Source organism: Trichechus manatus, unplaced genomic scaffold (assembly GCF_000243295.1).
Source record: "Trichechus manatus latirostris isolate Lorelei unplaced genomic scaffold, TriManLat1.0 scaffold00131, whole genome shotgun sequence".
NCBI classification, from domain to species: Eukaryota; Metazoa; Chordata; class Mammalia; order Sirenia; family Trichechidae; genus Trichechus; species Trichechus manatus.
Window position 1 is genome coordinate 330606 of NW_004444067.1, and position 23218 is coordinate 353823.

Consider the following 23218-nt stretch of genomic DNA (forward strand, 5'->3'; position numbering starts at 1 on the left):
CTCAATACGATGTTTCATTTCCAATTCATAGGACCCAGAATCAGCTCATCCAATGAATTTCACAAACCACTGCCCAGAAGCCCCGACTGGCCGGCAGTGAGTTAGATGCTGTGTGGGCCGGAAAGATGAATAAGGTTGGAGCAGTCTAAGTGCCCTTTAGACTTGGGTCTTGGTGCTAAGACGGTTATATCCGTGGCAGCGATTAAATCGCCCGACTCGGGGTTGGAGAGGTCTACAGTGGAATCCGCTGATGGAATCTTGCCCTTGTTTGACCTTGGGCTCATTGTCCCTTCCCAGATCTGCCCCCCGAGGGTGGCTGGGAGGAGCAATATTAACAGGCTGGTGTACCGGCGCGCTTGGTACCTGCGGGGAGCGACAGCAGCTATAACCTCCCGTCGGGTGGCCAGGGGCAAGGGCATTAGCCCTCCATTTTTATAAGCGAGAGCACATTTTCCTCCAGGGCAGGTTTGCACATCGTGAAAGTCGTACACTCAGGGCTCGCCCGGGCCGCCGCGCACCTCCGCCGGCCTCGAGCACGCAACTCACCCGGGCGCGCACGCTTGCATGACGACGGCGCGCACACGTCCCCGGCTGCCTAGCAACCGGCTCGGCGTCGCGGCCTCGTGGACATGCAGGCGCACCCGGGGACCGTGAGCGCAGCGGTCCGGGAGCACCTGCGGCGGTTGTGTCTGAAGGAGTTCCCGTGCGGCACGGGCAGCTGGGTGCGGGCGGGGAGGGACGCCGGAGAGCGGGGACCTGGGGGACTGGCCGACGGGACCGGGCCAGGCTGAGGGGAAGGACCGAGGGGCCGGGTCAGGGCTGGCCTGGGAGCTGAGGGGACGGTCTGATCCTGGAGAACAATGAGGGGTGGTTTGCATCTGGGCATTTAGGGAGAGGAATGACCGGGGACGGGTGGGGACTGAGGAGGTGGGCTTCGGGACTGGGACACTGAAGGAGTGGGCGGAATAGTCCCCCACCTGACCCAGGCTGGAGGGCAGAGACCCTGCCCAGGCCTGGCCGGCCAGACCCACAGCCTGAGCACATCAGGCTGACCTGGGGAAGGGTCTCTCACTCTCTTTTAAAGACACCTATACCCCAGATGCCAGGCTCCTTTTGGGATGAAAAGCTTTCCCCTGGGTGAAGAGCTTCTCAACTGCAAGAAGCCCCAAACCACTCTGTGGGAGCCCAGGCTTGTGTGTAGGATGGCCCTGAGCAGGCCCTGGCCTGAGCTCCGCAGGGGGCTGGGTCTTCCCTTCCAACATCCCAGGGCCTGAGGGAGCGACTCCCACCAGCTTCCTGTCTCTTTGTCCCTGAAGTCGTACACCCTTCCCCCTACAGCTTTACCCAGAGACCATTCTGTGGTTCAACAAGGCAAAGCAGGCGTACCTGCCCCCCACTTTCAGGGCTGTGGGGAGACGAAAGAAATAGGGCATCGGGCGTAGTTGTAACAGCTTGAAGAAGGAAATTGTGGTTTTGCTGTCGGAGAAGGTTCTTCTCCCCATTCCTCCACTGCGGTCGTGCGAGCAGTGCTTGCACACAGGACCCTGCCATGGGCGTGGGCAGGGGGCCGTCGTCCTTAGGTGGGTGCACGGGGGCGAGGAGGAGCATCACCTTAGAACTGGAGGCTCCTCAGGTGCGCGCTGGATCATCCTGAGAGTCTCGAATGTTCCAGGGAAATTGGCTGGTTGCGGGGTGCGCACACACTTGCCAGCATTAAGGAATTCAAGGCAGTTGGTGTTGCATTTTTATAGACGAGAAAACGGAGATACGTATCAGGGAAATCATCCATTTATTTGTTTAATTAGCAAATATTGGTTGAGCATCTACTGTGGGCCAGGCGTTTTGCTGGGCTGTAGCGTTTCAAAGGTGTATCTCCGGAGGCTGCTGGAACGAATTGTCTCACCTTCCATTTCCTCGTCTCCTTTCGCGTGTTGTCATTGTGTGTTGGAGAGACCCTACAGGACAGAGTAGAACTGCTCCCCTAGAGTTTTCTAGGCTGAAATCTCCATGGGAGCAGACCGCCACGTCTTTCTCCTGAGCAGCAGCTGGTGGGTTCAAACCACCAACATTTTAAGTGAGCAGCTGAGGACTTAACCATTGCACCACCAGGGCTCCTTCCTTTTGTGTAAAAGTTCTGAATTTACCTTTTCAACCTCGCCATCTCTTTTTCAAAAACCTGTCCTTGATTGATTATATCCCACGTGTTGCCTTTTGTACCTTCTGGCTCGTCATGTGTAAAGTTTGCACCTCTTTATGTGTTGCCTTAAAAGAAAAAGTAGACAGTCATTGTTTGGTTGATTCTGACTCATAGTGACCCCATGTGTGTCAGGATAGAACTGTGCTCCATAGGGTTTTCTTGTTTTTTTTTTTTAAATTGTTGTAGTTAAAGTGAAAGTTTACATTTCAAGTTAGTCTATCATGCAAAAATTTATACACACATTATTATGTGACCCTAATTGCTCTCCCTATACCGTGACAGCACACTCCTCCTTTCCACCCCTGATTTCCTGTGTCCACTCAACCAGCTCCTGACCCTCTCTGCCTTCTTATCTCACCTCCGGACAGGAGCTACCCATTTAGTCTCATGTATCTACTTGAGCTAAGAAGCACACTCTTCACGAGTATCATTTCATGTCCCACAGTCCAGTCCAATCTTTGTCTGAAGAGTTGGGCTCAAGAATGGTTTTAGTTCTGGGTTGACACAGAGTCTGGGGGACATGCTTTCTGGGGATCCTCCAGTCTCAATCAGACCATTAAGTCTGGTCTTTTTACTAGAATTTGAGTTCTGCACCCCACCTTTCTCCTGCTCCATCAGGGACTCTCTGTTGTGTTCCCTGTCAGGGTGGTCATTGATGGTAGCCGGGCACCATCTAGTTCTTCTGGTCTCAGGCTGATGAAGTCTCTGGTTTATGTGGCCCTTTCTGTCTCTTGGGCTAATACTTTCCTTGTGTCCATGGTGTTCTTCATTCTCCTTTACTCCAGGTGGTTGGGACAAATTGATGCATCTTAGATGGCCGCTTGCAAGCTTTTAAGACCCCAGACGCCACTCACTGAAGCAGGATGCAGAACATTTTCTTAATAAGCTTTGTTATGCAACTTGACCTAGATGTCCTCCATAGGGTTTTCAATGGCTGTTTTTCAGAAATAGATCACCAGGCTTTCTTCCGAGGCATCTCTGGGTGGACTCAAATCTCCAACCTTTTGGTTAACAGCCGAGCTCATTAACCATTTACACCACCCAGGGACTCCCGTGTGTTGCTTTAGGTGCTGTATAATCACTTATACTTGTATGTTCAAGGTTCCCAACTAGAGTAAACTGGAGACAGGAACTGGGCCTTTTTGGGATTCTGCATTTCCCTCATCTGTGGTTATATCCATGGTAAACAATCAGTCAAAATTACTGATTTCCTATTGTCTAAATCTCTATCCCTAATTGTCCTATTTTATAAACTGTTTAATCTTGAGAGTTTCAGATCCTTAAGATAACTCGTATTAGCCTCCTAGGGCTGCCATAACACACTACCACGAACTGGCAGGCTGAAGGAAACCCTCGTGGCTCAGTGGTTAAGAGTTTGGCTGCTAACCAAAAGGTCAGCAGTTTGAATCCATCGGGCACTCCTTGGAAACCCTATGGGGTGGTTTTACTCTGTCCTATAGGGTCACTATGAGTCAGGATCAACTCAACGGTAATGGGTTTGGTTTTGGTTTTCAGGGGTCTTAAAACAACAGATTTATCCTCTCCCAGTTCTGGAGGCCAGAAGTCTGAAATCAGGGCATGAGCAGGGCCGCACTCTCTCTCAAGGCTCTGGGGGAAAGTCTGTTCATGCCTCTCTCTCAGTGCTTGGCCTTCCATGGCTTACAGATGCATCACTCCAGTCTCTGCCTCTGCTGTCGTGTGGACTTCTCCCTATGTCTGTCTGTCTGTCTGTCTGCTTATAAGGACACCAGTCATAGCGGGTTAGAGCCCACCCTGATGACCTCATTTACCTTGATTACACTTGCAAGGACCCTATTTCCAAATAAGGCCACATTCAAAGAGACAAGTGTTAGGACTTCAACCTATCTTTTTGGGGGACACAATTCAACCCCTACCTAAAACCCATAGCCATCAAGCTGATTCTGACTCATAGCGACCTTATAGGACAGAGTGGAACTGCCCCCGTAGGGTTTCCGAGTCTGTAATCTTTACAGAAGGAAACTGCCACGTCTTTCTCCTGAGGAGCGGCTGGTGGGTTTGAATTGCTGACCTTTCCCTTTTGGTTAGCAGCCAAGTGCTCAACCACTGCGCCACCAGGGTTCCTTTTAATTCAACCCCTAGCAATGGCTAAGTCTTACAGAGAAATTCTCCACCTCCACCCCTGCAGAATAAGTCTCGCTTCCTCCCTCAAACTTGGCGAACATGGCGGGAGCTGGTCCCCAGAGAGGAAGAGACAGTGAGCGCGGGGGAGGAGACGGTGGAGGCCCTGCTGGGCCTGGTCCGCAGCCCCCACTCGCCCTGGGCTCTGCCGAGTGACTCCAGCGCGGAAGACCGCTTCCTCAGAGAGCTGGCCATTCAGAATCCACTGATGCTCAGCGATGTCTTCTTCTGTTCCTACTTCCGGTCCCTGCGTGTGGTGAATAAAGGGGTGAGTGCTGGGAAGCGCCCAGACCACAGCGCTTCAGGGCACAATGGCCGCTCCCCTTACGGTGGTTATTACTGTTTTTAGGATAAGATTTTAAAAGCTGTTTAATTTAACTTTTAATGTTCCTTGAGCTCCTGTAGGTAATGTCTGAGGCCACGTCACAGCAGGAGAACGAATTCTGGCTCCTGCTCTTATGTGGATAGATGAACCGTGTTTGCTTTCTGCTAAAAATAGTCAAGTTCTGGCTTTGCTGACTGCAGAATGTCGACCAGGGTAACTCGCTTCCTCAGCCCCTGGAGCCTCATCTTCTTCATTTGTAGGCCGGGGTAGAGAAGCTTCCATAAGATAAGGTGCATGGAAGTGCTCTGTAAACTCTAAAAACACTGGCTGGTTTGTAAATGATTCTTATGGCCACCGTACGGGAGCACTTTTTGTTAGGAGACAGAGCTTCAGCAGGCACTCACCTCTCTGGTGTTTCGCAAACACCACAACAGGCTCAAATTTTAGCACCGTGGAAGAGTCGAAACTGTTGCCTTATTGCCAGTTGCCACCTGGTTGATTCCGACTCACGGCAACCCCACGTGTATCCGAGTAGAACTGTGCTCCACAGGGTTTTCTTTTCTTGCTTCTTTTTTTTAGCTGTTGTTGAGAATATGCATAGCAGAACGTAAACCAACAGTTTCTACACGTACAATTCAGTGACATTGATTACATTCTTCGAGTTGTGCAAACATTCTCACCCTCCTTTTCCGAGTTGTTCCTCCCCTATTAACATGAACTCGCTGCCCCCTAAGGTTCCTGTCTAATCTTTCTACAGTAGTTGTGGATAAGACCCAGGCATAGTGGTAGGCGAGGTGGGGAAGAGGGCGCCCCCTCCACAACCCCTCAGGAGGTCGGCTTTGGAGCACTGAGCCAGGTCAACCCTGCCCTCAGCTTCGCTCACCTCACCAGCTTGTCCGCCAAGCAGGGCCACCACCAGGTGATCTGTGGTTAGGTACCTTGCTTCCTCCACCTGGGAAGGAGTCCACTGTGTTCCTTCTACAGCTGGTTTGTGCTACCCTCATGTCTTCTAGTAAAGACCTTCCAAAAAGTCCATGTTGGTTTTACCCCATTTAACCTGTGGAGTTGGGGGAGGGGTGGTTGGCATAGTACTACGTTAATTTTTGTGATTAAAAAGCGTTCTTTGCTTCTATCAATAATAGAACCCAAAACTTGCACGGAGACTAGGTCTCCACCGTTGTGAACCATTGCCTCTCCCTCCGCAGAGAGATTATTAACCTGCACAATAGTCCTGGGGGATGAGCAAGACCACCAGCTCCTGCCACTGTAGCTGGGACTTACCTGCTTTTAGCCCTGAAAGTCTTGTGTCCTGGGAACCCCCTCCATCTTGGGTAACCTGGGAGAGTTGACTACCTTAGGGACAAGAGGCCCAGCCAGGAAGAGCCCCTGATGCCTAGAGGGCACTTAGAGGGAACTGAGGGTTCATGGGTAGGCCCTGAGGCTTCTGCCTGACCCTGCTCTGTGTAAACCACACTGATCCTGAGGGCCCTGCCTACTTCAATGCCAGTCAGGCAGTCGGGCCTAGGGCTTACGGGACTGGGGGAGAGGGAACAAGACAGGATTCCTGCCCATGGGAACACACAGTCTGACGAGGAAGATGGGACACTGGCCTGATGATGGAGGGACAAGGGCTGGAAGCAGAGGGGTCACTGGGAGGGCTGAGAACTTGGATCCAGGCCGAATAGTACAGTGAAGGCTGAGGGCAGGGGGAGGGGTAAGGTGTTGGGGGACACTGGGGGCAGTGATGGGGCTGTTGGGGAGTAACGACCCTACAGGACAGAGCAGAACTGCCCCATAGGGTTTCCAAGGCTGTAATCTTTACAGAAGCCGACTGCCACATCTTTCTCCCAGAGCGGCTGGTGGGTTCGAACCACCGACCTCTTGGTTAGCAGCCGAGCGCTTAACCACTGCACCATCAGAGCTCCTTTCTGAAGCTGGATAGGCTGTTTCTGCTCCAGTGGCACCTTGCCCACAAGAGCCCCGACCTTCCTTCATTCCAGGTGAGCCTAGTGGACAAAGGCCTCCTGAAATTTCCGAAGCTTGAAGAGTTGGTATTGAGTGCCAACCGAATCAAGGAGGTCAAAGCCAGCAATCTGCCCCCAACTCTCAAGGTGAGGTTCTGTTAGGGCCTTCCAGCCAGGGCTGCCCAGAGTCCCTGCCCCTTCCTGCCTCACAGACAGAAAGTTTGGCCATTGTGGCTGGGGCTGTGTGCTAAGGACCAGCCTTCTAAAAGCTTAACCAGTTGCCATCAAGTTGACCCTCCTGAGTCATGGCAACCCCATGTGTGTCAGAGTAGAACTGTGCCCCGTGGGTTTTCAGTGGATGATTTTTTGGAGGCAGATTACCAAGCCTTTCCTCCCAGGTGCCTCTGGGTGGGCTCAAACCTTCAATGTTTTAGTTAGCAGCCAAGAACTTAACCACTCATAGCACCCAGGGATTCATCTAAAAGGCAGGCCGGGCTTTATTGTGAGTCTTCAGCTGAGAATATAAAAAATGGTCTCCATTTTAAATTAAACGCCGACAAAAGCTGACTTGGTGGCAGAAGGGACTCAGAAACATGGCTGTGTCCTGTTCTCAAGAAAGAACCAGGCAAGGCTTTCGATGAGAGGAAGAGAACACAAGAGAGGAAGAGAACACTCTGTCATCCTTGGGTTTTGCTCCTTATCCCATCCAGGGTCCCTTTGGTGCCCCCAGAGACATCCGCCCATGGGCTAAGCTGTCACAGTGTCATCCGTCTCCCCTCCCACCCCACGCAAACATCACTGCCACTCCAAACTTCAAAGTTCCCTTCCAAAAAGGAAAAGTAACTTCCCAAACCTGCTGCAGAAGCATTTTCTTCTTGGATTTTCAAAAGGGAGCCCAGTTGGATGCTGGGAAGCATGCCTTCCCTAAGTCATAATTCCTCTGCCACGTTTCCAGGGCAGAAGGAAGGAAGGGCACCCTCAGTCTTGACCTTGCTGCCTCTTAGCGGTCACTGTCCACTGTCCTCCCCAGGTGCTGGAGCTGTACGGCAACGAGATCACCAGCGTGGAGTGTCTGTGCGCCTGCCCACCCCCAGGCCTCCAGCACTTGGGTTTAGGCCACAACAAACTCCTCGGCCCCCTGGAAAGCCTATATGTCACCGCTGATCACTGGTAACATGGGAGCCCCGGATGGCACAGGAGAAAGAGGGATGAAGCGTTAGGCTTGGCCAATTCTAACCTGGTGGCTTGAAGCCAGCTGTACTTTTTTCTGTAATAACTCCTGGTTGGTTGTCAAATCCACATTCAGGATTTATTTCCATGACCCCGTAAAGAAATCCCACTGAACCCCAGGGAAGGATACTTGGTGGTGGGAGTGAGACAGACCCTTGGCTTTGATGCCATACCTTACAGCAGGGATTCTAAACCTTGGCACTGATGACATTGGGGGCTGGATGAGTCTTGTGGTGGTGGGCCTGTCCTGTACATTGTAGGATGTTTAGCAGCATCCCTGGTCTCCACCCACTAGATGACACTGTTACTGGGTGGAAACCCCAGATTCTGCTCGGCACAACCTGAATTGGCCAATAAATGAGAGACCGAGGTGGGAAGGCAGAAAAGCACCTTTATTTCATTGCGCAAGGAAGGGAATCAGTCGGAGGTGTTGCTGCCAAGACTGCTTCTCCAGGGGGAGGGGAAAGGTTACTTTTAAGGGGTTTACAAGTAGGAAGTTCACACAAGTTACATCAACAACATTCTTTATCATACTACACAGGCACAATGGGGTTTATACATAACTTCGTGCATCACCAGGCCAAGTGAAGGAAACAGGATTCTAATGCAAAGTTGAGGGTGGTGGGGAGGAAGCCAAGCAAAGAAAACAGGATTCTGATGCAAAGCTGCTTGAGGCTCTGCCTTAACAGTAGTACCATTTGTGACAACTAAAAACATCTCTAGACATCTCCGAGTGTCCCTAGGGGGTAGAATTGCCCCCTCCAGTTGAGAACTTCCTAAGAGACAACTCTTTGTTTAATCTGGATGTTTTGTTGTTATTGAAAGTTCATTGTGCTTTCGAGGTTGTGCAGAATAGTCCTCCCAGTTATTTTTGCTTGATTTTGTCTCCTTGGTGGGTGGTGGTTTTGTTGTCAGTTGCCATCCAATGGGCTCTGACTCATGGCAACCCCACGGGTGACAGAACAAAACGTTGGCCAATCCTACGCCATCTTCACGATCGTTGGTATGCTTGAGTCCATTTTTGCATCCTCTGTGTGTTTTCAATGCCTTCCAATCTAGGAGGCTCACCTTCCAGCACTATGTCGGACACTTTTCTTTTGTGATCCTTAGGGTTTTCATTGGCTAATCTTTGGAAGTAGATTGCCTGGCCTTTCTTCCTAATCTTAGTCTGGAAGATTTGCTGAAACCTGTTCATCATGGCTGACCCTGCTGGTGTTTGAAATACCAGTGGCATAGCCTCTAGCATGACAGCAACACGCAGGTCACCACAGTACGACACACTGACAGACGGGTGGTGGCCTTGGTGGGTTAGCAGTGGCAAAGTTGAAATTCTGGGATCTGAGAGGTATGGCAAGATCAGTGACCGCCAGTGAAAGGCCATCAAAGGCAGCTGGGCCAGGACGGCTTCTCAAAGCATGCTGGGAAAATCTCCAGGATTTCAGTGTCCTGGGTAGCATTTCCATGGGCTTGCTTGATCATGGATGAAAGACTAGCAAGTGTGGATCAGCATTCCTTCTCCCTCCCCCCGGGTGGCCTGGAGAACAGTCTCTCATGTGGCCCACCCGTGTAAGCTTTTGGAGGGGGTAGACTTAGTAAGGGAGGGTCCCTCTCTCTGACCGTAATTTCCTTTTTCCTCCCCCTTCTAGTCTGCTCCTAGCCAAGCTGCCTGGCTACAGTCTTGGTGCAGACGATTCGGCAGTCCTTTCTCCCTTTGACCATAGCCATCAGAGAATATGGGTCCCCTGGGTGATGCAAACAGTTCACATGCTCGGCTGCTAACTGAAAGGCTGGAGGTTCGAGTCTACCCAGAGGTGCCATGGAAGAAAGGCCTGGCAATCTATGTCTGAAAAACCAGCCATTGAAAGCCCCATGGAACACAGTTCTACTCTGATACACATGGGGTCGCCGTGAGTTGGAACTGAATTGACAACAACTGGTTTTGGTCAGGGAAGGTGGCATCGCAAGGAAGCTATACCATACAATGTGACCTTTCTAGGACAGCTGACTTCAGACTCTCAGTCCATCAGCAGAGTACCAGGCGTTCTGATTTTTTATTCAGAAAACACACTAACCATCAACGTGGGCAACCTGCTTAGTGCAGAGTATGGGTTTCATGGAAACATACATCCGGAACCTCCATTGTTGAAATTTAGAAGGACGGTTTGCTCCTTACAGAGAGATTTGGCTGACCCTGCTGCAGTGGTCCTGGAGGGCGGATGGTGGGTGAGATCAGCACGCCGGTCCCTGTGATGTGTTTTTCTCGTGTACTTCCCATTGCCTGGCTGGTGCACCTCACAGGCGGGATGGCTATGAAAGAAGTAGCAGCTGAGTTTAACCAGAGGGAAACTGTCGGCGTGTCTGGGTGAGACTGTGCCGATGAGGTGGCCTCTGTGTTTCTGTTGCCTGTGTTCTCAGAGCTGAAATCTGTCTGCTTTCTAGTTTGTGGCAGTGGGTCCTTCCTGGACCCAAAGACCTGTCTTCTCCTCCTTTCCCAGTCCTGCTCTCCAGGCTGAGGTGGATGCCTCCTGGACCCTCACTGCTGCATTCCCCGAGAAGCGAACCACACGGCTCTGTGTGACCATGTGCCAGTCTGGCTCTGAAAAGCCTTCTCCAGCTTCTAGGCCTTCCACCCCATAGCTTCACACTCCCACTTGCCAGGCCCCTAGATTCTCTTGGGGAGGCGCCCCTCCTACCCCCTCCCTGCTTTCCCTCAGGGCCCTCCCTCTGCCTCCTTCTTCCATCTGTCAGTAAGCATTTGTGGAGAACTTTCTGGATGTAATACCCTGGGTCAGGCTCGATAGGAGACACCAAGATGTGTAACCCAGAGCAGAAGGTCTGTGTAAACAGAAGTCAGGCAGAAGTGGGATGAGCTTGGGGCCATCTCTGCAACAGACTGAGGACCAACTGATAGGGAGAGAGTGGACGGGGGGCACAGAGAACCTGGAGGCCATTCCAGATAGGGAATGGGGTCGAGGGCAGACAGGGTGTGCAGGGTGGGCAAGGACTTCTGCTCTGATGTTCAGCCTCAGGCCTTCGGTCTGCCCTGGACACAAGGTGCTGGGGAGCAGGGCAGGGCAGGCACCCAGCTTCCTGACCCTCGGCAGCCATGCTCCCCTTGGGGTACTGGGCAGGGCAGCCACCCAGCTTCCTGACCCCGGGCGGCAATGGTCCCCTTGGTGTGCTGGGCAAGGGCAGGCACCCGGCTTCTTGACCCCAGACGGTCATGCTCCCCTTGGGGTGCTGGGTAGGGCAGGTGCCCAGCTTCCTGACCCTGGGCGGCTGTGTGCCCCTTGCAGGCCCAACCTCGTCTCCCTGGACCTGGGCTTCAACGACCTGACAGACCTGCAGAGCATGGTGGACAGCCTGCATACCCTCCGGCAGCTGCGGCTGCTGGTGCTACAGGGGAACCCGCTGGCCCTGGTGCCCTACTACCGAGGCCTCACCGTCGACACCCTGTCTCGACTCTGCGTGCTTGATGACATCACCGTGTCTCCCAACGAGAAGCATCAGTTCCGGGGGCTCAGCGTCAACGGGGGTGAGGATGCTGTGTGCGTGGTGGAGGGGGTCTGAGCTCACCTGCCCACCCACCCTGCTGGGGGCTCGTACTCATCGGTCCCCAGCCACTCCGCCTGGACCCAGACCCCAGTCAGGTCCAGCTGATCGTCATTGTGGCTGGAGGTGCCACCCGATTTCAATGCCTGGGGTTGGCATTTGGGCAAAGGCGCGGCAGGCAGTGCATCATGGTCCCTGCAGTCCTCGGCAACAGAGGGGATCGGTTGTCTTAAGCCAATTTCTTAACCTCCTTGGTGGCTTGAGGTCGCCCCCTGGTGGACTGTGCCGCAAGCTGCACCAGGGCCTCCGCAAGGTCAGGGTGATACCGACAGTAATGGCCGGAGCGAAGGTAACGCATATTCTGGATAGCACCCTCTCTGTACCCATCCCCGTTTTTGATTATTTTTCTGATTATTCTCTTTTGATCGTGTCCTCTTGACTCTGTTGGTGAGGGAGGAATTCCCGCCCGAGGGTTGTGGGGACGGCTGGACTTGTGACACCTGACACTGGACAGATGAGAGGGACAGCAGTGTGCTAGTCACGTGCACTCGCAGCCCAGGGGAGGAGGACACCGCACGCCACGCAGGGCCACGCGGGAGTGGCACTCGGGGCAGAGTGAACCACCAGAGTCTGTGGGAGGCAGACTTTGTAGGATCAAGAGGGTGGGGTGCCCCCTGGTTCCCATGGGAGATGTGACTGGCCTGTTTGAATAACTGCACGCTGGCAGGGACCTGAAGGTTGCTACCCAGGGATAAGTGAGAACTGCTCCTGGTCCGTCTGATAAGGAGGGTTGTTTGTCGAGGGAACCTTACCTGGGGGAGCAGAGTGGGGAGGGAAACTTGCAGAGGGGCTGCTCAAGGCCATCCTGGTTTCAGATGTCATGGCGGCACTTAATAGTAATTTGAGGCCTTGCACCACATGTTCCCACTGTATAAATTAGGAAAACAAGGCCTAAGAGGGCTGTAGTGACTTAGCCAAAATCACTGTTTGAAGATGGCCAAGCGGGGATTTGAACCCGAGTCTACCAAACTCTAACGCCCAGCCCTCGGTGGAGGAGATGCCTGATGGTCCACACTTTCCTCCCTCTCCGGCGGCCTGTCTTCCAAGTCTTCCCTCAGTCCTGTCCCCCTTGCAGATCTCTTGGCCCACGAGGCACAGCTTGTGGTGACTATCGGGAACATCAGAGGAGTCCTGGACTCCTCTGTCTTGGACCCGGAACCAGGGCCGGAAGGACCTTTTATTGCGTACAGCTATTACGTGACCTACGACTTTGTGGAAGATGAAGAAGGTGAAGGAAGTGAATACGCTGGGGTGCTGGCGGAGGTGCGTAAGTCTTCCACCTATTCCCGGGGATGGGGTGGGGGTCAGCTCTGAGGTCCGTGGGGCTCTCTGGAAGGCAGAGCAGCTTCTGGGGCACAGGAAAACCGCTCACATAGAACCTTCTGATTCATACCCGTCCTCCGAGCGGGAACTGGCCTCGCCTCGGTCCCTGTCTTGCAGGAGGTAACTGAGCTGTGCCCACTCCCCTTCCCCTTGGAATCTGAGCAAATGGTATATCACAGCAGCCACAGAGACCCTCAGCAGGAAGACTGCTCCCAACCCCTCTCAACTCCCCGCCTCCTGTCTCCTTCTACATCAGAAAACCCAAGGAGGCCTACCGTCTGCCTGGTATAACCCTGAGGATATCCTGTCCTATTTGGAACTCGTTGTGACTGTCTTTACTCTTGACGGAGAACTTCGAGAAGCAACAAGACTGGCACTTTTTTAACCTTCCCGCCCGCTAAGTCCATGTGCTCACCCCTGGCTTCACTCATCCAGACGCTGGCTGCTGTCTGTCTAAGCAGACACCCGCATGCCGTCGGGGAGAACTTTATGGGCGTGTGTCTCCCCCCCACCCCGCAGATCGTCAAGCCCTCGTCCAGCCCAGAGATCGTGCCCGAGGAGTCTCCGGAGGAGGACGTTGAAGAGGCCGAGGAGTCTGTGGAGTCCGGCGGGATGACCGAGTCCGGGGAGCTGGAGGGGTCCGTCTCAGTAAGAGGCTCGGCCGTCCTGCAGACGTCCATCGACTCAGCGGAGGAGCTGGCGAAGCTGCGGCCTCGCATTGATCCCCGGCTGTGCCCGTCCCCAGGGTAAGGGCGCAAAGCCGCGGGGGTCCCTGGGGTACAGGGGTCACAGCAAGCTGCCACTGCACCTCCTGGCGTCTGCTCGTGAGTGACTCGGGCCACCGCTCTCAGGAACTGGTAGCCGAGCGTGCGTGCGTCGGGGGGGTGCGTGCGTGGGGGTGCGTGCGTCCGGGGGGTGCGTGCGTGGGGGGGTGCGTGCGTGGGGGGTGTGCGTGCTCAGTGTGCCTCCTGATGGGACCCAGAGGGCGCCCACTCCAGTGCAGCCACCTCTATCCCAGCCCCGAGAATTGCCCAAGACCACAGTGTGACGGGGCCGCCCCAGTGAGCAGTGGCAGAACCACGTTCTCCACCCGTCTTCCTCGAGTCCCGACCAAGTGCAGCCGAATCCTGTTTCCCTGAACCGTTCATGTGTCCTGAGTGATTGACTTTCTTTACTCAGCTGAGAGATGGCAGATAGGAAGCCCTCTTCATTTCAGCCTTTACAGTTGAATCCCTTGTCTTTAACTTTCTACTCCACCTAGAATTGATTCGGGAATATAGGTACAGAAACTATATATCAGGTTCTTTCTTGACTTAACGTGTCCTGTCTCGTCCATCCCACGGGCTTCATGTTCCTCACATGTTTTGGTGCTAACGGTTAACGAGCTCAGCTACTAACCGAAAGGTTGGAGGATCAAGTCCACCTGGAGGTGCCTCGGAAGAAAGGCTTGGCAATCTACTTCCGAAAAATCAGCTATTGAAAGCCCTGTGGAGCACAGTTCTACTCTGACACACATGGAGTGTCTGTAAGTTAGAATCGACTCAGCGGCTACTGGTTATTGGGGTACTTACCTGCTCTTGAGGGAGATGGACAGACAGTGATTGCATTGCTCCACGTGTACTAATTGCTGCATTAGGAGAAGCACAGGGGTTATCTGTGCCTCAATCTAGACTTGGGAAAAATACGGAGGAAGGTAGGAATCAGCAAGAGAGAGGCCTGGAGAGGCAGAGAGAAAGCCTATTTTCTCTGAAGGGAAACTATTAAAAAGTTTTAAGCAGAGGAGTAACAAATTCAGATTTGCATTTTGGGAAGATGACTGCAGTAGAGATGAGGTTCTGAAGACAGACGGTGTCAACCCCTCCCCTGAGAGATTCTGAGCGTTAACCTTGATACATCTGTACCAGTTCTACATGTAAAATAATTTACCACTACTTTTTAAAAAATATTTTATTGTGTTTTTGGCTAAAAGTACACAGCAAATTAGGTTCCCATTTAACCATTTCTATACAAATTATTCAGAGACGTGGGTGTAAAAAGGGTGTGGCGGGGGCGCCTGGCCTCCTCTCCCTTCTCCGCGGGGAAGGAGAGTCTAGATCACCAGCCCGAGGCTGACTGCTATGAGGTGGAGGTCAGACATGCCTCCTCTCACCGGCCCTTTTTACCAATTCTGACACAGCTGTCCCTCACACAGCACTCTCTCTTGGTTTTGATAATTCATTGCAATGGCCACACAGAACTCACAGACAGCACTCACAATTGTGAGGTTTATTAGGGAAGTAACAGGTTACAGTTCCGGTTCAGGAGCAGTCAGGAGACAGTGCTTCCATCAGGACAGTCTCTTCTCAGCCATGTCTGCAGGCAGTCTTCTCTCTGACCCTCGGCCCCTCCGCCTGGCCTCTGCCCTGCTCAGGCAAGCGTTACAAAGCTCTTTTAGCTCTGCCGCTAAGTACCCAGAGGCACTCCACTCCGCCAGTAAGCCTCGGCCTGAAGGTGCTCAGCTCTAGCTCCGTGGGTCGGCAAACCTAGCTCCACAAAGTGCCCAGAGGCACCTGCTCCTCCAGCAGGCCTCCTGCCCGAAGGCACTCAGCTTTCTTGCTCTGTGGGCTGAGAAGCCCACTGCTCCGTCTCCTGCTGGTCTCTTGCCTCTGCTGTTACCATTTCTCTGCCACCTCTTCTCGGTGTCTTCAGTATTACAGCTCTCTCTCTCTCTCAGTCTCCTGATACCAGGAGCTTCTCGGTGCAGGGACCCTAGGTCCAAAGGACATACTCCACTCCTGGCTGTTCTTTCTTGGTGGTGGTGAGATCCTCTCCTCCCGCCTCTGGGATGCCTCATTTTAAGCCTACTGGGATGGTGAAACTGACCAGTCCCCTCGATGGAGTTCCATTTCCCTTATTGGCCTGGTCCCGCTCAATCCTTGTGTGTGAGTCACAGAGGCTATGGTTAGAAGGGCCATACTAGGGAATTCATTGCACTGCAGTTGGTTACATTTTTCATAGTCTGTCAACATTCTCATTATTTCTGTTCTGGTTGTTTCATTTCCAATAATCTAGTTTCCCTGCCCCCTTGCATTCTCATCTTTGCGTTAGAGTAAATGTTGACCATTTGGTCTCATATAGACAATTTTTTTTAAAGGAGCACAGTCCTTATGGGGGATATTCTTTATTTTGTGAGCCAGTCTGTTATTTAACTAAGATGCAGTCTGAGGAAATAGTCTTGGTTCAAAGTTTAAAGAGTACCTCAGAGCGAACCTTGAACTGAAATCATCCCTCAGGTCACCTTTTAGCGAAATAACAGATTGGCTTATAAAATAAAGAATATCACCCCTGAGTAATGAGCTTCTTTACCAAAAAAAAATCAACTATAGGAGACTAAATGGTCAAAAATTACTCTACAGCAAAGATGAGAAGGTAAGGGGGCAGGGAAACTAGAGTACTGGAAATGGTACAACCAGAATGGAATGAACGTGAATAGTGACACCATGAAAAATGTAACCAATGTCACTGAATAATTTGTGTGAGAAATAAATGGTTAAATGGGAACCTAATTTGTTGTATAAACTCTCACCTTAAATACAATATTTTAAAAAGAGAAAGAAAAAAGTAACTAAACAACCAAAAAAAAAAAAAAACAGTGTGTGTCTCGGAGTGATAGTCTCTGGGAGTCCCCTAGTCTCAACCAGTCCAGTAAGTCTGGACTTTTTAATTACCACTACTTTTTAAAATCAATTATTGTTGTTGCATATATTTTCCCAATTTTATGTTTCCCTTTAACATTTTGCTTTTGCACACCTGTTTTGCACAGTACTCAAGCCTGGGACTGACACCATTATTTTACTGGGCCTGACATTATATTTCCACCCCCCAACTTTATCCCTGATCAGACACCCCATGTCTTTGTGGGAAAATGTTCTTCCTTTTTCTGCTATGATTTTCTAGTTTTTACTAATGCTTAACTGGGACATATTTTCACTTTTTTATTGTGCTTTAGATGAAGGTTTACAGAGCAAACTAGTTTCCCATTGGGACCTATGTTCATTTATTGTAGTGCATGACAACTTCCTTCATGCTGTGACCCAGTTGTTAAACAATATGTGTTAAATTACTCCCCACCCACAATGCTGCTTCTTGGTGTCAAGTATTATGTTCTAATACTACTAAAACTCTATTGATGGATTCTATAGTCTAGGGACCACTGTTTCTGCTTTTGACCCTATGTCATACTGTTTTGAGAATTGCTGCCTTCCAGTATACTTTTAAAATCTAGTAGCATAAATTATTCATTTAATAATTAATATATTCTCCATGAAATATCTGTTTTGGTATGCCAGAAACTAGACTACATACTAGGTATATGAAAATGAATAATGCCATATTATGGTATTTTCCACAAATAACACGCCTACACATACAATGTGCACACCACACTTAGGAAAATAACACGAGGCAGTTGCGCGGTTGGCAAAAAATGTGTAACACGCATTATTTGCGTAAAATATGATACATTCCTAGAGATCATGGTTTATGACATCATTGTCTTTTAAATGTATTCTTTGGAATTCTTGCTTTCTCTCCCAGGCAAATTTCTACACTCAGTTGGTCAGTCTCTACCACCAATCCCCAGAGAATTTTGATTGTCACTTGAGTATAATTTTGTAACCACTCGAGGAGTTTGTAATGTTTCTACTTTTTGCTCCTACTTAGCTGAACTTTTTTTTTAACAGTTGTGGTCCGTGGTTGGTTGATTTCCATCCAATGTTCCCTGTGCAGTCATGCCTGGATGGAAGTCTCCCCACTCCTCACCTAGCCTTGCTGTCTCTTCTGTGCCCGTGGGTGTCCCCTGCCTCCTCGGCCCTCGTCCCACCTGGCAGTGGATGGTGGGCGGTGGGCGGTGTGCGCATGGGCCTGTGTGTGAGGCTCAGGCGCCCTGTCCCGGCGGACGGCGCCCATCTCTTCATCTCCCCCCACCGCAGGACGGTTCTCTTCAGCACAGCCCGCAAGCCCTGGAGCGACGTCATTCCCTGCAACTACGAGATGCAGCACACGCTGCGGGACCTGGTGCCGCTCAAGGCCTTCCTGCTGGCGGGGACCACGGTGACCATTGTACAGGAGAAGGTGGGCTGCAGGCCGCGGTGCCTCCTCTTGCTTCCGCGGAGTCCACACTGTCACTCCCTCCTCTTCCCCTCATCTCTCGGGTCCTTGTCAGGAGTGGTCGGTCTCAGTGCCTTTCCAGAGAGGTGAGGGACAGGAAACTTGACACAGCAATCCTCTGGCCCACCCTTGACTCTGTCCATGCGCCCATGACTGTTCCTAGATTCTCTCTTGGCCGCTGGTCGCACCTCCCTCGGAGAGTCCCTTGACAACCAAGAAAGGAAAGCTGGAGAAAGACAAGAAGCGCAGAGACGACAAGAAGCGCAAAGGGGAAAAAGAAGCTAGTAAGGTAGTTGGCACGGGTGGGGCCGCCTGCTCCCTGTCCCGGGCCATGGCGGTGCCTGCCCTGTTCTGCCCCGCCTGCCTCTCCCTCCAGGAACAGAAGGGGCCCAAGAAGAAGAAGGAGCTCCCTAAGGAACTCCGCCAAGACCCGCCCATCCTGACGGTGCTGGGCAGAGGCATGGTGGCCCTGGAGTCCCTGCTGGCCGGGGAGTCACTAATGTCCACCGTGTGCAACTTTGGGGTGGTCCGCACCGTGGAGTCAGACAGGCTGACCTTTGCCAGGGTATGGGGGCTTGCCACTTCCCTCAGCCTCTGCCTTCACCCTCCCCCCAGAAACCTCAGCTGAGCAAGGGAGAGCAGTGGGCCAGCTCACAGGAGAGAGGAAGGTGGGGGAAGCTCTGAGCCCCAGCTCCTGCTCCGGGAACCAGGCCTCGGCAGCCTCTGACGCAGGCACGCACGCACGCACGCACGTGCGCACGGAAAGGCCAGCAGGGAGAGGGTCTTTCTCCGGCTTACATGGTGAGGCTGCTGGGGCTCCCAGCTCCAGGGTCCCTGGCCCGGGTGGCAGCCTGTCCTCAGGTGTGAGGAGAGTTTAAGGTGGAGCAGGTTAGGCCCACGCCCCATAGAAGACCCAGCCCAGCCTCCTGCAAAAGGGGTAGGAGCCCCTCACAGAGGCCGCATCAACTCTGCACCCACTCCTTCCCCAGCACCCCCACCCCTCCAGTAAGCAGCTTGTTTTGTGGCTCTTTCTTCAGGAGTCAAAGAAGAACAAGAGTAAGAAAGCAGCGAAAAGAGGTAAGAGCCAGTGATGGCAACTGAGGGGTCAACTCTGATTGGGGCCACGTCCGCATCTGCCCGCAGCCCCCAGTGGACACAGCTGCCTGCTGGAGGTTGAAGGGACAGGAAAAGGCAGTCCAGGGTAGGAGCCAGGAGCAGGTGGGGCGGGGCGCAGAGTCAGGACAGGCCAGGGCCTTGCTGGTTCACTGTTGTCCGGCCCAGGCTTCCATCGTTAGCCCTTGTTTGTCCTGTGAGGAGCTTGGGCTTGTCTGTGGGTGGTGGGCCGCCGTGGAAGTGTCTGAAATAGGTAAATTTTAGATTGGAGTTTTAGAAAGATCTCTCTGGTTTGGAGCAAGAGATTGGAGACAGGAGACCAGCTGGGAGGTGGTCGCACAAGTATAAGGCAAGAATAGCAGCACTCCTGGAAAGTGTCAACAACCCAGATGCCCATCAGATGTTGTTGTTAGGTGCCACTGAGTTGGTTCCGACTCATAGTGACCCCACAGGACAGAGTGGAGCTGCCTCATACGGTTTCCAAGGAGCGGCTGGTGGATTCAAACTGCTGACCTTTTGGTTTGCAGCGGAGCTCTTAACCACTGCGCCACCAGGGCTCCACGCCCATCAAGTGGCGAATTGATAACCAAATGTGGCCTATCCACGCAGTGGACTATTAATTCCATCATGAAGAGAAATGAAGTTCTGATACATGTTTAGACAAAGATGAATGGTAAATTGTATGTTAATGTATATTTTACCATAATAAAAAAAATTAACACAAATAAAGAGTGAAATGGCAAGCCAGAGAATGGGAGAAGATATTTGCAACACATGTTAGCAACAAAGGGCTCAGATCTGGAATATATAAAGACTCTCTAGAAATCAACAAGAACAAACAACGTAGAGAATAGGCCAGAACTTGTATAGGCCTTTTACAAAAGAGGAAAACCAAACGGGAATAAACGTATGAAAATGTGTTTCACCTCATTAGAAATCAGGGAAGTGTAAACCAGAACCCCAATGGGATGGGACTACCCACTCTCTAACAGTAACCAGATGCTGTTGGGTGGATCCTCACTCATGCTGACCCCGTGTGTCTCAGAGGAGAACCGTGCTCCATAGGGTTTTCAATAGCTGCTCTTTTGGGAGTAGATCACCAGGCCTTTCTTCCAAGGTACCTCTGAGTGGCCCCCAACCACCAGCCTTTCTGTCAGCAGCAGAGTGTGTTAACCATTTGCACCATCCACGGACTCCCACACACCCACTAGAGTGGATATAATTAAAAAGAATACCAAACATGGAATAACTAGCGCTCTCATATACTGCTGCTGGGAACGTAAATCGGTGCAACTCTTTGGAAATGTTGAAGATTCACAGACGAGCTAGCAGTTCTGCTCTTAGGCTTGCCCTCTGCAGATGTCCTAGGAAATGTGTAAAAGTATTTATGGGAGTGTTGTTCATAATAGTAAAATATTAGAAGCCCAAATGCCCATCCGTAATGGAATGAATAAATCAGCATTAAACCATGGAATATTGTTGTTTGTTGTTAGGTGCCGTGGAGTTGGTCTCGACGCATAGCAGCCTTATGTACAACAGAACGAAACACTGCCCGGTCCTGCGCCATCCTCACAGTCGTTATGCTTGAGCCCATTGTTGCAGTCACTGTGTCAATCCATCTCGTTGAGGGTCTTCTTTTTCGTTGACCCTCTACTTTACTGAGCATGATGTCCTTCTTCAGGGACTGGTTCCTCCTGATAACATGTACAAAGTGTGTGAGACATAGTCTTACCATCCTTGTTTCTGAGGAGCATTCTGGCTGTACTCCTTCCAAGACAGATTTGTTTGTTCTTTTGGCAGTCCACGGTATATTCAATATTCTTCGCCAACGCCACAATTCAAAGGCATCAGTTCTTCTTTGGCCTTTCTTATTCATTGTCCAGCTTTCACATGCATATGAGGTGACTGAAAACACCGTGGCTTGGGTCAGGTGCACCTTAGTCCTCAAGGTGACATCTTTGCTTTTTAACACTTTAAAGAGGTCTTTTGCAGCAGATTTACCCAAAGCAGTGCGTCTTTGATTTCTTGACTGCTGCTTCCATGGGTGTTGATTGTGGATCCAAGCAAAATGAAATCCTTGACAACTTCAATCTTTTCTCCATTTATCATGAGGTTGCTTATTGGTCCAGTTGTGAGGATTTTTGTTTTCTTTATGTGGATGTGTAATCCACACTGAAGGCTGTGGTCTTTGATATTCATCAGTAAGTGCTTCAAGTCCTCTTCACTTTCAGCAGGCAAGGTTGCATCATCTGCATATCGCAGGTTGTTAATGAGTCTTCCTCCAATCCTGATGCCCTATTCTTCTTCATATAGTCCAGCTTCTCAGATTATTTGCTCAGCATACAGATTGAATAAGTATGGTGAAAGGATACAATCCTGACACATACCTTTCCTGGTTTTAAACCATGCAGTATCCTCTTGTTCTGTTCGAATAACTGCCTCTTGATCTATGTACAGTTTCCTCATGAGCACTATTAAGAGTTCTGGAATTCCCATTCTTCCCAAAGTTATCCATAATTTGTTATCATCCACACAGTCGAATGCCTTTGCATAGTCAATAAAACACAGGTAAACATCTTTCTGATACTCTCTGCTTTCAGCCAGGATCCATCTGACATCAGCAATGGTATCCCTTGTTCCATGTCCTCTTCTGAATCTGGCTTGAATTTCTGGCAGTTCCCTGTTGATGTACTGCTGCAGCCGCTTTTGAATGTTTTTCAGCAAAATTTTACTCAATCAGCAATAAAAATGATCGAAGGATAGCTAATCAAAACAATGTGTATAAATCTTAAAAAAAAAGTTAAATACAAAAGAATAGTACAAATGATTCAATTTATATAAAGTTCAAAATAGGAGGGGGACAAAATGTGTATTTAGGCGGTTATAGAGTCAGAGCCTTGGTGGCTGCAGTGGTTAAGAGCTCAGGTTGCTAACCAAAAGCTCAGTTCGAATCCACCAGCTGCTCCTTGGAAACCGTATAGGGCTGTTCTTCTCTGTCCTACAGGGTTGCTATGAGTCGGAATTGACTCGACGGCAATGGGTTTGGTGTGGTCTTTCTTTTTGGTATTAGACAGTTAAGCCAGGAAAGGGTTCCCATCAAAGCGTGCAAGGGCAGATGTAGATACCTGGGTATGGACAGTATCCTAGTTCTTGATCTGGGGAGTGGCTGAACTGGCATTAACCTCACATTCATTGAGGTGAACTGTGTTCATGCAAATGCGTATTCTATTTCACAAAACAAAAGGTTAGAAAGAGGAGCGGCCTCAGCCTTCTAACAGCTCCTTTTCTCTGCAGTTAGTGCCCTTGATTTTCTAGGATAAACCCGATTTAATTGGAAGTAGGTGTTTTTTGTTTATTAATAACGACGATTTATTAGGTGCATCTAACTGAATGGGATTTAATGTTATCCTGACCGTGATTAAAAGCCGAGGCGACTCTGGTCGTGGTGTTGGCGCGTGGTGAGGGCAGCCGGGGGTGCCTCCCGGGCCCTCAGTCTGTCTCTCTTCCTTAGACGCTAAGAAAACCGACGTCCTGCTGAGCGAAGGCGACCACCAGCCCGATCCGCTCACGGTGGAGGTGCAGATCCAGCTGAACCAGTGCCGCACGGCCGAGGAGGCGCTCCAGGCCTTCTCCGTTTAGGACGAGTCTTTAAAGGCTGTTCCTACAGCGGGACCTCGGTGTCTGTTTGGCCGCCGCCGCGGGTGGGGCAGGGAGTGTGGGCTGTACTGTCTGGGGAGGAGCGGCCGCGCCTGGCGGACTCGCGGGGCTGCTAGGCTCGCTTGGGGCGGCGAGGACTGGGCGGGGGCCGCCTCTCCTTGCCCCCGCCCCTCCGCGTAGCCCCGCCCAGTCACCGGAGTCCTGCCCCTCGGAGCCCCGCCCATTCACCGGAGCCCCGCCTCTCCGCAGAGCCCCGCCCTTCCAGGTAGCCCCGCCCCTCATGCCCCAAGCGGCGTCGTGGGCACCACACCGGGGCGGGACCTCGCTCCGGGGTGTGGCCGGCCCCGCCCCTGTCGGAGCAGAGCTACCTCTCCGCACCTGGGCGTCGGGTCGCGGCTCTACTGCGCGGCTCCCCGCCTGTGCCCGTCCGGCGTCATAGCTCAGGTAGGCCCGCGAGCGCCGGTCCGGGGCCGCGAGCCGGGGGGTAGT

The 23218-nt window shown here is 51.6% G+C and overlaps 1 protein-coding gene across 1 annotated transcript; it reads left to right on the top strand.

Annotated features, from left to right (window-relative positions):
• The first annotated feature begins 629 nt into the window (after positions 1–629).
• LRRC43 (leucine rich repeat containing 43) lies at positions 630–22752 on the top strand. The gene is made up of 12 exons (XM_004385033.2): positions 630–722; positions 4365–4625; positions 6683–6793; positions 7677–7816; positions 11173–11411; positions 12564–12751; positions 13331–13557; positions 17782–17923; positions 18123–18248; positions 18336–18524; positions 18997–19036; positions 22584–22752. The coding sequence occupies exons 1-12, from the start codon at positions 630–632 to the stop codon at positions 22709–22711; spliced, it is 1884 nt and encodes a 627-aa protein (XP_004385090.1). The 3' UTR covers positions 22712–22752.
• Positions 22753–23218: the final 466 nt, after the last annotated feature.